We start from the raw sequence: 14,129 nt of genomic DNA on the forward strand, positions 1-14,129 counted from the left end.
TATACTTCCTCTTAAACACCCAAACTATACCTTCAGGCCCCAAGCAGAATTTTATTCACTCCCAAGCCCCCATTTATTAGCACAGCTGCCTCCACTCTTAACCAGAGGGAAGGATAAGTCTGTGGTACGCTAAGCAGAAACACCTGTGTTTCTCTTTGCAATCCCTCCCTGTGTATGTATGTAGTTGTTACATCTTTTCTGCAAAGCACTAAGTGCTATGTTCTGAAAATGAAAATAAATCCCTCCCTTTCATTCTCTCCCACTGCTCCACGTGGCTCTAACAGACAAGCACAGGCGGAGTTGCAGATATTTTACTTCATCTTATTTTTAAAAGAAAAGGAAAGTGTGAGAGCAAATTCTTGTGGCATTCCAGAGGTCCCAGGATACTCATTCCAAATGCCTGAGCTGAGCCCTGAGTCTAAAAAAGAGTGTGGATTTTTAGGCTGCAATCCAAATCCAACACAGACACTATTCTATTTGCAATTTTTATGCAACTAAAGAAGAAATAAGGGTAGTAGGGAATACAAGGGTGGGGAGAGATTGAATACCCCGGGTATTCATCAGGTCTGTATGACAAAGAATTTAACTAGAAAAAAGGGGATAAAATTTTTACATATATGTTCTATGAATAAGCTGCTATCAATTCTGCACACCTGTTCCCAATTTCCTTTGCAACTATTCTAAAGTGAAAGTTATTGACATTTTTTCTGCATGTAGCCATTGTCAAAAAGCTCTTCTTAATCTATATGCATCTTTCTGAAGATTTTTATTCAGTTGTATGTATTTGTCAACATATTAGCTGAAACAATTCCTGGTCATGATGGAATTAAGAGTGCACAAATCAGTTGTTTTTCATTTCATCCCAATTGTTTTTGTTAGTTTTTTTCATACTTAAATTTGTTTTATCCTATTTCTGTACCACCATGAAATCTTTTTTTAAAATGCAGGAAAATCCCACTGCGTTCAGACATTTATTTCTAAATATTAATGTGTGTGCACGTTATGCTAATATCTGCAAACAACTTCCATGTACATAATGCATTTTGTACATTATGTTAACAAGTATAATCATTAATGTGCATAGGTTTCTTGCTAAGGATGTGCACCACAACTATGACTGTTTATGCATAAAATATATGATTGTCAAAGCATAACTACAGATAGGTTTGCATACTGGTTCAGAAAATGTGAATTTCATGCATTTATGTTCTATCTTTAATTCATACAAACAGAATATTATAGTGGCTGGGTCCCTAGAGCTGTCCCCCATAATACACAGTTGGAGGGATGCCTTTGCACTTCAGTGAATTAGATTTGTGCTGGACAAAGAGGAACATTCCTGAGTATTTGAGACTTGGGAACATCCCCTAAATTTATTTGCCAGTTGATATGACTGAGAGAGCAGGGACAGAAATCCCAACATTTCATCTGTACTCCCATTTCTGCTGGAGAGCAGGTCCAAGGCAGATGCTAAATGCTTGCCTGCTTGAATGATTGCATGTGCAGAAGAGGGGAAAAAAGCAATGCATGGTTACTGGGAATACAGAAATATTGCTCCAATTGTCCTGTTGATAATCCAACTTTCATAATATGTCTATCAAGTCAAGAAAATTCCAGGCCCTTCAAGATGGCAGCATCCTCTTCACCCTGCTCCATTTACTGCCCATCACTCTCTGGCAGCACAACTAGACACAACTGAGTACAACACCTTGCCTCAAAAATGCAGCCCAGTGCCAAGTGCCAAGTGCCTTACTCTCCATGTCTGCCTCAAGAGCCATTATCTGTTGGAGTTCAATGACCCCCAGCGGACACAGCTCATTGATGACCTGGCCATAATGCATTGGGCTTATGCCAGGTCACATAATATCTGTCCTAATTTCTATGTCATGCCCAAAACATCTCTGTTTTGCACTCTTTTTGGATTAGGACCCTGTTTCCTTCTCTGGTGGTATGTCTTTAAAACAGAAAGGAATGATAAAGAGACGCCCACACAGGAAAGCAAGTATCAGTGACGGTTCCATATTTCCTATGTCCTAGGCCTTTGGACATCAGTGTCAAAATCTGAGATCCAAGAATGACCCCTTCTGATGTCACTAAAGGGTGGGCCCTGATAATATCTTCAAGTATCAAGTGCAACTGCACAAAATATCCTGATCAAATAAAAAACAAATTCTAATATTTACATAAACATTTCAAGGAAGTGCTCTTGTCAGAGATTTCTCCATTTTACCCTGAGAGTTGGAGAAGATGGGCCAAGTCCTGAGATCTAAGAGCCGTATATCACAGAAAAACTAAGATGAATGAGGCAATGTAAGTTTGTGAGCTGTTAAACACAGGCTCTGTATGTTGCTGTATGCTTTATCCAGCAGATGGTAAGGGGTGTGGTGAATCTACGTATTTGAGTTTAACTGAATTTCTCACACTGTAACATTTATTTCTGCATGAATTCATACTGGCTTGCAAGCACAGCAAAATCTGTCAAAAATCCAGTACTCACAATTTTATGTGTTCAGTTCATATGACCTATCTAGCAACTTTTACTAGTGTGCACACTGTTTGCATATTTTTTTCATTATAAACACAATGTAATTTTGTGTTTCCTATCATTACTTCTTTGCGAACCTCATCTTACTATGTGCCTATTAGTGTGCTTTTCAGTGTTGTAAACTGGATCACAATACTTTAAAATGGGCCTGAAAGTTCACTGACAAATACTACATTTAAAAAGACAAGCACATTCCCATTCTGCTACAAGTCTAGCAGATTCAAATTGAGTTAGGTGTTTTTTAAAAATAAAACACAAGAGTTATACCACTCTCCCTGAAAGGACACTCGAGGTACCTAACAATATCAAAATGAAATTAAATGAACACAAACACAATTCAAAACCCAACAATAAAATGCCTGTGTTATCAAGAAGCCAGAAAACATGCAAAGGATTCCTGAGAATAGAAACATTTTCTTCTGCTATTAGAAGAAGAAGAAAGGGTTAGCCTTCTGTCAAAATAAAATTACCTGGGGAGGACCTAGTGTATCCAGGTTTTAAGCATAAGATCTCTATTTTCAGTTGGTTTGGTTTGTTTAAAAAGAGTTAGCAGAAATCCTGTAATCAACCAGGCCCCAGCTTTGGACTTGTAATGGAACCCAATTTCAAAATTTGTCGAATTCTAAAATCCAATAAACATCACTATTGAAGGTGGAACCATCTCAAAAACATGAACGTGATATCTTTGTTATGAACACGAACATGATATCTTCCAGTATTTATGTCTGGAAAGCTATTTGGTCAACAGCTTCTTGCATATTCTTTTTAATAGCAATTATCTCTAAGATTCTAATTTGGTAATCTCAGATATTCTAATCAATGGCGCAAGGTATGTAAAAAAAGTAACACTCCTGTTGCTTACTTCATTTAATTTGGACCAATTGAAAGACTTCAGTGGATGTGATGGCTGTGGGATTGACTTCTTCTTTAGACTGGTCCCACTGCTGCTGCTGCTACTGAAGGTTGTGGTGGAGGAAAGTGGAGGTATTCCCATGTTGAAGCATGGTGGTGCTCCGGGTGGAGGAGGAGGTCCTCCTGGGGGAGGAGGTGGAGCTGGCGGAGGTGGACAGCTGGAGAATGGAAGAGGTGGTGGAGGGGGCGGTAAGGAGTCCGATGACGGTAAAGAAGAGGGGAGAGCAAATGGGCCACCAGGAGGCAGTTGAGGAGGAGGTTGGAAGGAAATGCTGCCCCCTTGCTGAAAAAAGGAAAGAGAATATTTCAACTCTAGGCTTTTTAACTAGCAATGTGTTAGCAATCAGAAATAAAAGCATACATTTTTCATGACCCCCAAATTTAGTTAGGGGATCCCAAACTGGGCCGTGGCCCATAGTTTAAGAAGCTATGGCTTGAAAGATCACTACCATTGCACCAAAGTTGAAGGAAAGATGGTAACAGGTGGAAAGATGGCAATAATATAGAGATCAATAATATAGAGATCACCCTTACTCTGGTGAGCTCCTAGCTCTTCCATTAAAATTATTTATTTATTTATTTACTTACTTACTTACAGTATTTATATTCCGCCCTTCTCACCCCGAAGGGGACTCAGGGCAGATCACAATGTACACATACAAGGCAAACATTCAATGCCATATGAACACAGAGACAGAGACAGACACAGAGGCAATTTAACATTCTCCAGCTTCCAGCTTCCTGAGGGGATGCTCGATTCTGGCCACAGGGGGAGCAGCTGCTTCATCATCCACTGTGATGCCGACTTCCCATTCCAAATGTTGCTGGATGATTTTTATGGTGTCGTAAATTAGTTAAATTAGCCTCCCCACATATAAGTGGTACCTAAATTTCCTACTTGATAGATGCAACTATCTTTCGGGTTGCTTAGGTCAACAACGAGCAGGGCTATTTTTTTTATTTTAATGGTCGGGTGCTCATTCTGCCACGGGCTGGCCTCGAACTCATGACCTTTTGGTCATAGTGATTTATTGCAGCTGGCTACTAACCAGTCTGAGCCACAGCCAGGCCCAATTAGTTAAAAGATTGCATATTGATACAAACTATAAAAACAGCATTATGATTCTACTATAATTGCCATGGTAATAACTTATGAAACTGCTTAATTTCGGGAGGTATTCAGAATTTGGAAAAGAAATTTATTTAGAAGAATGGGAAAAGGCTTGGAACTCTAGATTAAAAGTCACCTATGCCACTGAATTGAAAGAGAATTGGATCAAAATGTTTTATCGCTGGTATCTGACCCCTCAAAAGTTATCAAATTACTACAAAAAAATCTCAAATAAATGCTGGAAATGCGAAGACCAAGTGGGAACATTTTTCCACTGTTGGTGGACGTGTAATAAGGCGAAGAATTACTGGAAAAAAATTCACCAAACAATACAAAAGATGTTGCAAATTAAAATTGAGTTGGACCCGAAATACTACCTCCTGGGGATGCTTAATATCAAAAATGATAAAAATAAGGAAACCCTTTTCAATTACCTTATTACAGCAGCAAGAATAACCTATGCTAAATATTGGAAAAAGAAGGAAACTCCAGAATCAAGCTGTTGGTTAAATAAGGTTTTGGAAATAATGAATATGGATAAATTGACATATCTATTAAGAAATAACTATGGTATTCCAAAGAAACAAACGAATTGCGGACCCGATAAAAAATTACATGGTAGAAATGCAAATGAAGGTGTTAATTTAATCCTAACAGATGGTTTGTAGGTACAAACCAAAGGTAAAGAGGATACTGACACCAAAGTATCCAGAATAGAAATAAAGAAACAAGGAGAAAAAGTAGAAAAGAAAATCTTTATACAGTAACTGTGTAAAAGATGGAAGTCAATCCTATTTCTTTTTTATTTTTATTTTTATATATTTTTTTCTCTCTTTCCCTTTTCGCTCTTCTTATATTCTAGGTTTTTCTTATTCTCTATGTTCACCTTTTTCATTTCTTTCTCTAGAAACCCAATTGTTCTCACACTTTCTTTGTAAATTTTATTTGGAAATTCAATAAAAATTTAATTTTTTTTAAAAAAGAATTTCACCCAACTGCAAACCCTAATATTCCATAAGATGCAGGCATGACAGTTGAAGTCAAATTAGAATTTATTAACTGTTAGTGCAGTGGTTCTCAACCTGTGGTCCCCACATGTTTTGGCCTTCAGCTCCCAGAAATCCTGACAGCTGATAAAATGGCTGGGATTTCTGGGAGTTGAAGGCCAGATTGAGAACCACGGGTGTAGTGTGAAAAGTCTCCAAGATTGACTTCCAGTTTTGTTTTTGTTCCACCAACCAATTTTAAACATATGCAGCTCATGGGATTCAGGGATGGGGTGAAATCTGGTCCTATCTCTCCAAAGTTCCCACCACTTATTAAAACTGAATCTAAGCAATTTACCTATAGTACAAGAAAACACACATGCCCTGAAATCAATGCATGAAATAAAACTGAAATTAAAGAATGAGATGCATTGACTGTATGGCAACTCATTCAGTACATCAGATAATTCATGAATTTTTCTAACAAGTACATTCTTATCTATAAAGTTATTTGTCTTCCCTGTGAAAAAGGGCAGGTGGGCAAAATCCCAGTTCTTTGCTTCTGAGGATCATGGAAAGAAAAGAAAAGATTTTATAACTTACCGAGAACTCATTGATTTGCGTTACAAGGTCAGTCATTTGGTCCCGGGTTTGACGTAGCTCCAGAGATTCTTTCTGTAGCTTATCCTTCATTTTATTCAGTGTCTTCATCATTTCATCTTTCTCTTGGGTTTTTATCTCACATTCTCTTTCCTTCTTCTCTAGCCTACTCATCAACTCAGCATGTTCTGGGCAGAGAAGTAGGGGGAAACATGATGTATGGTTTCAGACATTTGAGATTTGACTTAGCTCCCAAATGGTTTATTGATAATATATACTACAAACTTCATATTGGTGGAGGGAATATGCACAAATGTAGCAAAGATTTACCATATATATTCATGTATAAATTGACTTAACATATAAGTCAAAGGGAGGTTTTCAGGACAAAGTTACAGAATTTGATATTAACCATGCATGAGTTGAGAATCATTCCGTGGAGAAATGAAGCACCCATGCTGTCTCAGGGGGCCAGCCATCCTGTCCATCACCACCATTGTCCTGCCCAGGCATTCAAAAAGTCCAAAAGTTTTGCCATGGTAGAGATAGCAAAAGGGATCAGTGCTTTTTAAGGCCTTCCAGGATGAATTAAGATACAGTACACACAGGGCTGGCCCTAGGTAATTTTCAAATGTAAGCGAACAGAATTTTGGCGCCCCCCCCCCCCCCGAAACCAATCACTGAAAGATAAAAGCGTTGGATAAGCGAAAATGTTGGATAATAAGGAAGAATTAAGGAAAAGCCTATTAAACATCAAATTACATTAGGATTTTACAAATTAAGCACCAAAATATCATGTTTTACAACAAATCAACAGAAAAAGCAGTTAAATACATGGTAATGTTATGTAGGAATTACTATATTTGCGAATTTAGCACCAAACATTGAACTGGAATATAGGGCAGTGTGGACTCAAATAACCCAGTTCAAAGCAGATATTGTGGGTCATGTGGGCTTTGATATTCTGGGTTATATGGCTGTGTGGAAGAGCCCTGAGGGTCCTTAGGAATCCATAGGAAATAAAAGGCCACCAAAAGGGAATCTGGCCGGTATTTAAAAAACTTGAAAATCAGGATTATCCAATGCAGTCTGCCCTTTAGTAATCAATGTTTTTGTAGTCAATGTTTTCAATACATTGCAATGTTTTAGTGCTAAATTTGTAAATACAGTCATTACTACATAATGTTACCGTGTATTACACTGCTTTTTCTGTCAATTTATTGTAAAACATGATGTTTTGGTGCTTAATTTGTAAAATCATAATGTAATTTGACATTTAATAGGCTTTTCCTTAATCCCTCCTTATTATCCAACATTTTCGCTTATCCAACATTCTGCTGGCCCATTTATGTTAGATAAGTGAGACTCTACTCTTTGTGTGTGTATGTATATATGTGTGTGTGTGTGTGCTGGTATTCCATAATCTGAAATCCAAAACACCTGTAGTCCCAGCAAGCATTTCAGGATACGATAGACTCAACTTTTGAATTAAGGCCCCCTTTCACCATCTAGCATTTAGTTCTGTCCAGAAATGTTCAACATACAAGTAATAATAATAATAATAATAATAATACATCACATAGTCCTAAACTCTTCAGAAGTGTTCAACTTGTGATTTTGTGATACAAAATCCAGCCTATATATCTCATTTGCTGTGTCATACTATGTCTTTTTGTCGTTGTTAACAATAATAATAATAATAATAATAATAATAATAATAATAATAATAATGCAAAGGGAAATGATATAAAACCACAATATTCAGGGACAAAACTGTCAAAGGGACCACAGAAAAAAATCTACCATGCCATGTCAATATCTCCAAACAGGTCAAGACCACTTAGAGAGCCAATGCAAAAGAAGGACAAACCCTTCCCTTGGGCAAATCTCCAAATTGCCCACCTGATTAGGCCAAAAATCGCCAACTGACCAGCTGAAAGAGACCCAAGTGCCATTCCAGACCTTTAAAAACACATTGCAACTGGAGAAATTTCCACTCCACGAAGCAAAACAGTCACTCATATGAAAGTAAATGGCATTTAATGATCAGATAGCATATATTGGTGGAATCCCAGCCTCTATTATTTTGTGCAGGTCAAGAGGAGAAATGGCAGGATAAAGGAAGGAAGGAAGGAAGGAAGGAAGGAAGGAAGGAAGGAAGGAAGGAAGGAAAGCAGAGGAGGTGTTAGCTGGCCCTGACCATGTCAGACTACACATAGAAGCCACTGAAATCCACAAGCATGTGGGCAATTTCAACAGAAAGAAGGAAACCATGAAAATGAATACAATCTGGCAACCAGTATTTAAAAAACTCTAAAATCAGGACAGTAAGTAAAGAACAACACTCAATAAACAGGGGGATTCCAGACAGTGAACAATCAGGGCCAGCTAACACCTCCCAACAGAGGGTTCCCCCAGGCAGGAAGCAGCCAGGCTTTGAAGCTGCAAGGCCATTCAATGCTAATCAAGGTGGCCAATGGCAACATTCATACTTGCCTCAAACAGACAAGAGTTCTCTCTCCCACCCTGGACATTATTCCATAGGTACATATATAAACCCCACATGCCTAGTTTCCAACAGACCTCACAACCTCTGAGGATGCCTGCCATAGATGTAGGGGAAATGTCAGGAGAGAATGCTCCTGGAACATGGCCAGGCAGCCCGGAAAACTCACGACAACCCAAAAATCCACATTGTCTGCTTTAAAGTGGATTATCTGAGTCCAAACTGCCATATAATGCAGTTCAAAGCAGATAATCTGGATTCTGTATGGCTGTGTGGAAGGGACCAGAGAAAGTGAAGGATGTTGGAAAAGGGGGGAAAGGATAAAGAGAAGGGGAGAGGAAAGGAAGGAGAGAAAAGCAAAGGCAAGAGAAAAGAAGGAAGGAGAGAAAGGAGAAAAGGGAAAGGTAAGAGAGGGAGAGGAGAAGGAGCAAAAGAGACAGTGAGAGGGTGAGAAAGAGAAAAAAGAAATCACGGAAAGGTAGTGCGGGGAAAGAAAGAGAGAGAGAGATGCAGAGAAAGAAGAAAGGAAGGAAGGAAGGAAGGAAGGAAGGAAGGAAGGAAGGAAGGAAGGAAGGAAGGAAGGAAGGCGGGAAGGCAAAGCAGCAGCCAGTGGGGTGGCACTGCCCACCCACGTGTGGGGAGGAGGATAGGAGAGAAGGGGAAATGCCAAAGTGGCAACAGTCGGCAGCTGCTTGCAGTAGGTGCCTGCAGTAGGTGAGGATCAGGATGTGACCCTGGGGGATGAAGGAGGCGGGGGGTCCATGCACACATGCATCCCTCAGGTGAGGATCGTGACCCTGGGGGGAGGAGAAGGTGGGGGTGCACGCGCACACGGGAGCTCCTCAATGCACTCACAAGAGAATTGCGCCACAGGCAACTGCCTGGTTTGCCTTACGGGTGAACCACCCCTGAGTACACATACTGACTCTTGGATAAGTCTACCAAGAACATTTCTAGCTTTATACGTGAATATATAGGGTACATTAAAAAAATCAGTAGATATTTCTTGAGAATGAAGTGTCCTAAAATGAATCTGGAAACTAATATGTATTCAAAGGTTAGCTCACCTAGATTGAGCCATTTGACCAAATAAGTATCCTTCAGTCACCATTCTCCATTCACATAACATTAATAATAGCAACCCATATAACAATACAAACAAATAGTAATTTCTGTCTTCCCCAGGATTACCTGGCAATAAATGATTAAAACATGCTTGTATTTTGTTCCTTCGTAGCTCATGATGGTCACATACCTTTTCGAAATTTCTCTGCCTGATCTCGCCACTGTTTCACTTCATTTTCATTTACCAACCTAAATGGAAATAAAGCAAGAGATCCATTCCAAAGTCATTACACACAAAAATTTCTAGGAGAACAAAAGGTAGCTAACTTCTGCTGTAATTGTCTACATGATTATTAACTTACTAATGAAGGTCATATATAAAGTATGAGTTTAATGCTGATTTACTAGATAGAAATTTGGTCCTTCCCCTTAAACTAAGTTTTTGTCCATGCAGTTGAAATAGCACATGTATTAAGAGGTCTTCATGTTTAATATATTGCATGAATGATTGATAGTTATCATGTTTCTTACATCTTAATGATGTTCTTGACATTGAAGTTCTCTAGAGGAGCTATATCTGGATCATCCCCTCGCTCATCCTGAAGAACAATTTGCTGTAGTATTCTGTCTAACAGCTGCCATTTTTGAAAAGTTCCCCCACTTCGTTTATCTGCAATGATAAATGTCAGTAAGAAAATTATGGAATGAACTGCCCACAAATGGCGTTGACTGTGTTTACTGAACAACTCTGATGTTTTTTCTTTGAATGTTAACACTATCCATGTGGAAATACACTTCCCACTCTGTTTAATTTTTAAATTCTTCTTGCCATAAAAGTAGTTGAAACAATTTCTAAATTGTAACTTCTACATTTCACCAGTTATTGGAATATTATTCGATGTGATGATTTTGGAACTTAGGATGCAGAGAGAAGAAACTTTGAAGCATATATATAAGTTACTAACTAGGAAATAATTCAGTACAGTTAATTTAGTTTCTAATAGTAAAAAATATCACATTGTGTTTGAAATATAATATGGGATAACTTGTGGTACCAGTAGAGTATCCCTTATCTGAAATACTTGGGACCAGAAGTGTTTTGGATTTTTTCAGATTTTGGAATACCTGTAATTATAATTATATATCTTGGAGATTGCCTGCATGGCAAGGGATGGACTGAATCATCCTTGTGGTCTCTTCCAACTCTTTAATTCCATGGCTGAACATGTCTATGTGGTAATGATCTTAATACAAGCCCTTGCCTTGCACTACTGGCAGGTAATAAATTATCTTGCTGACAGTAGATTCTTAAATCTACTTAAAATTCAGGCTTAAAATTCCTGAATATGTCTCATATTGCATGAAGAGTATCTACTAATTTGATTTTCCAATTAGAGCTTGAGAACCTTCTTTTTCTTCATTCCTGTGAGGTGCCAGAAAAAATGAAATACTTTCTGGGACGTTTTCCTTTAATGGTAATAAGAGTTTTCATTTGACTATCAGTTTAAAGAAAAACCAACAAAGCCCTTATCCTGTGTCGATTAACAATAGCACCTGTTTCTAAGACAACACAATGTTGTCTTTTTGTATCTTTAAAAACAAATAATTTAATCAATTTTCCAAAGTTTCCAAAGCATCCAACAATGATGATGATGATGATTGCTGCTAGTTAAACAAAAAAACAAAAACCTTAATGATTGGGGATGTTAAATGAAAACAGGGGGAAATGTGTCATGAGAAACATTTGCCAGTTGTATGTCAGTTCAAATTCTGAGCTAAGATCAACATAAACATAACCCTAGGTATCCTGTGGTTGTGGGAAGACAGTGACTCCCATGAAAATGTTCACTGTATAGCCACAGCCTATAAGCTCCCAGCTCCATAGAAAGTTGAAACAAAATCATTAATTTCTTCTAAGGACTGAAATGTGGATCTGTATCTCTGATTCACTGCATGGGAGCAGTCTCCACTTTCAAATCACCAACTAACATCAGCATCTCAAACAAAATTCTACTATCACTGATATATCAGTAGCACATATCAAAAGGAATTCAAGATGTCGTTTATTATTGTTGGGTTTCATCCCCGGGCTGCACAAGTTTCTTGTGTCATCAAGTTTCCAGTCCTTGATGAGTAGCTAGGCTAGAGACAGGGCAAAGCTGAGGGATTGCTTCCCCCATGTTCCTATGCATGTTTCCCAAAAAGGCTTTGTCTCTACTCTTCACTGCTAGCACTGTCTCCTCCCCTTTGATGATTTATCAATGGAATTTCTGTGAGAGAACTTCCTCTTCCATTTAAACTGCCCTGGGTTGACCATGTGGTTGCCTCCATTTTCGGCTCTCTTCTGCCTTTTCTTCCTTCCAGTAAGGACACATTTTGACTCTCTCCAGGCAAAATGTAGCTGCATGGATAGTTTTGCCTTTTACCTCCTTTAGAAGATGAGACTTAGTAAGTTAGCTCCAAGACCTTTTCTATCAAGAATGTATTTCTTTTACTTCAATAAATATTTTTGAACCACAGTATTGACTCTGCAATCCTGAACCATCCTAAGAAATAGAAGCTTATCCCAGTTCATCTCACTGGTTAAGGAGTTGATTCCTAGTACTCTGCTATATTTTGGTGGAATTGCCCACCTGAGGATTATTTTGAGCCTAACAGATCAGATTCACCAACAATTATAATAATATACCCAGGATTGATTTCCAGAAACTATTCACGTTAGAGGTGTAGTTTCTTATTATATATGTATGGTATTGTTTTAGTACTTTGAATAACTTTGCATGGATTTCATTATATTTATTTATTTTGAAAAAAAAAATGTTGTTTAGGCACCTTCTACACTGTCATATAATCCAGATTATATGAGTCTACACTGCCAGATAATCAAGTTCAAAGCAGATAATCTGGACTTTATATGGCAGTGTAGAAGGGGTCTTAGGGTATACCTGATATTCAGCCTAAATAGATCACAAATAAATACTGTGCACCATCATAAATAATGAGTAGGTCTGGCAGCAAAAACCAGTAACAAACAGAATGCCAAGTGAACAGCTATCACAGTTACAAAAGAAAAGATTAAAAGGACAGAGTGCTACACAATCTGCGTTTGCAAATTTTTCACATATACCCTTCTCTACAAATTCCATAGATTTTCAAGAATATTGGGAAAGATGCTACCTCTGCTGCTCCCAAATTTTCAAACATATTTCCAACCTTGGGAACTGGAGATTTGCTTTGCAAACCGAACAAATATGGATTTGATATTCTCCATTACTACCCCCACACTCCTGAAAAACTAGAAAATAGATACAGCATTTATTTCTAAGTAACCCATGGGAAAAGATGGTATAGAAAATCTGTGTGAATCAACAAGAAGGAGACTGTGATGTTCACCAAGTGTCTAAAACCTAAGAGAGATGGTTGAGGAAACCTAGATTTCTGTAGCCAAAACAAGAAAGCATTGACAGAATATCCTAGCATCCTCCCATTTGAAGAAGTAGTCCAATACTCACAAGGCATTTGTAAGCAGTGCTGGAGAACAGATAGTAAATATGGATAAGCATCAGTGTGCTTCAATCTCTTCTTAATCATTTCAAACATCTGAGATGCACTCTTTGTGTCAATATGCACCTATGGCAAAAGAAAAGGTGGAGGGAGCAACATAGTATAAAACATGAAATATCTCCTTGTTCTTATAATGTAACTTCAACCAAATCCAACACAATATATTCAGGGTGAAGAAGGGAAGAGGACAAATGGAGACAGATTATTGTAGTGACAATGAGATACCAAAATCTAAGGGCTTCAATGAGCACAAGACATAGGACTAGTGCACATGTGCCAAACTCAAAGTCCAAATCTGGACCGAAGTATCTGGAAGGCTGCTGTTCTGTTTAATCAGGATCGTGGGGTTTGAATTTAGATACAAGGCTTGTGGATATGATGTCTAACTTTAAAATGTCATTTCATCTTTCCCCAATTTCAGAACTATAAGTGCAACTGGATTGCAATCTCCATTATCCCCAGTCCACAGGGCAGATAATCAAAAGTGATGGGAGTTGCCATTCAGTAACATCTGGGGACACAAATCTGGTAAAAACTAAAGGAGCATCAACCACTTTTACAAAGTTATAATTGGCCCTCTGTATCCATGGATTATCCCTCCATGAATTCAATTGCACTTTGAAGGCAAGCATAAGGCTGATGTAGCCCTCAATAAAAATTAGTTTGACACCCCTGGGCTATTGTAACTACACCCCATCATACTTTATTGTCTACACCAGTTTGTTTTGGATGTGAGAATGAACCTTCTGATATTCCCGGTTTAGGGGAGGGGGGAGAGAGAAAGAAGGACATTGTATCTCCAAATAAGGATGTTTTGCCATCAGAATTGAACCAGTCTTC

At 38.3% G+C, this 14,129-nt stretch overlaps 1 protein-coding gene across 4 annotated transcripts in view; it reads right to left on the reverse strand.

Moving 5' to 3' along the window:
* daam2 (dishevelled associated activator of morphogenesis 2) overlaps positions 1-14,129 on the reverse strand; it is a 328,775-nt gene that overhangs the window by 140,309 nt on the left and 174,337 nt on the right. For all 4 annotated transcript variants that reach the window (XM_062973532.1, XM_062973528.1, XM_062973529.1 and 1 more), the window contains exons 10-14: positions 13,238-13,355; positions 10,257-10,395; positions 9,916-9,974; positions 6,158-6,342; positions 3,408-3,740 (exon numbers count right to left, since the gene is read on the reverse strand). In XM_062973532.1, coding sequence (XP_062829602.1) covers positions 3,408-3,740; positions 6,158-6,342; positions 9,916-9,974; positions 10,257-10,395; positions 13,238-13,355 — 834 coding nt within the window. The remainder of the gene's footprint in view (positions 1-3,407; positions 3,741-6,157; positions 6,343-9,915; positions 9,975-10,256; positions 10,396-13,237; positions 13,356-14,129) is intronic.

This window comes from Anolis carolinensis, chromosome 1 (assembly GCF_035594765.1).
Source record: "Anolis carolinensis isolate JA03-04 chromosome 1, rAnoCar3.1.pri, whole genome shotgun sequence".
NCBI lineage: Eukaryota > Metazoa > Chordata > Lepidosauria > Squamata > Dactyloidae > Anolis > Anolis carolinensis.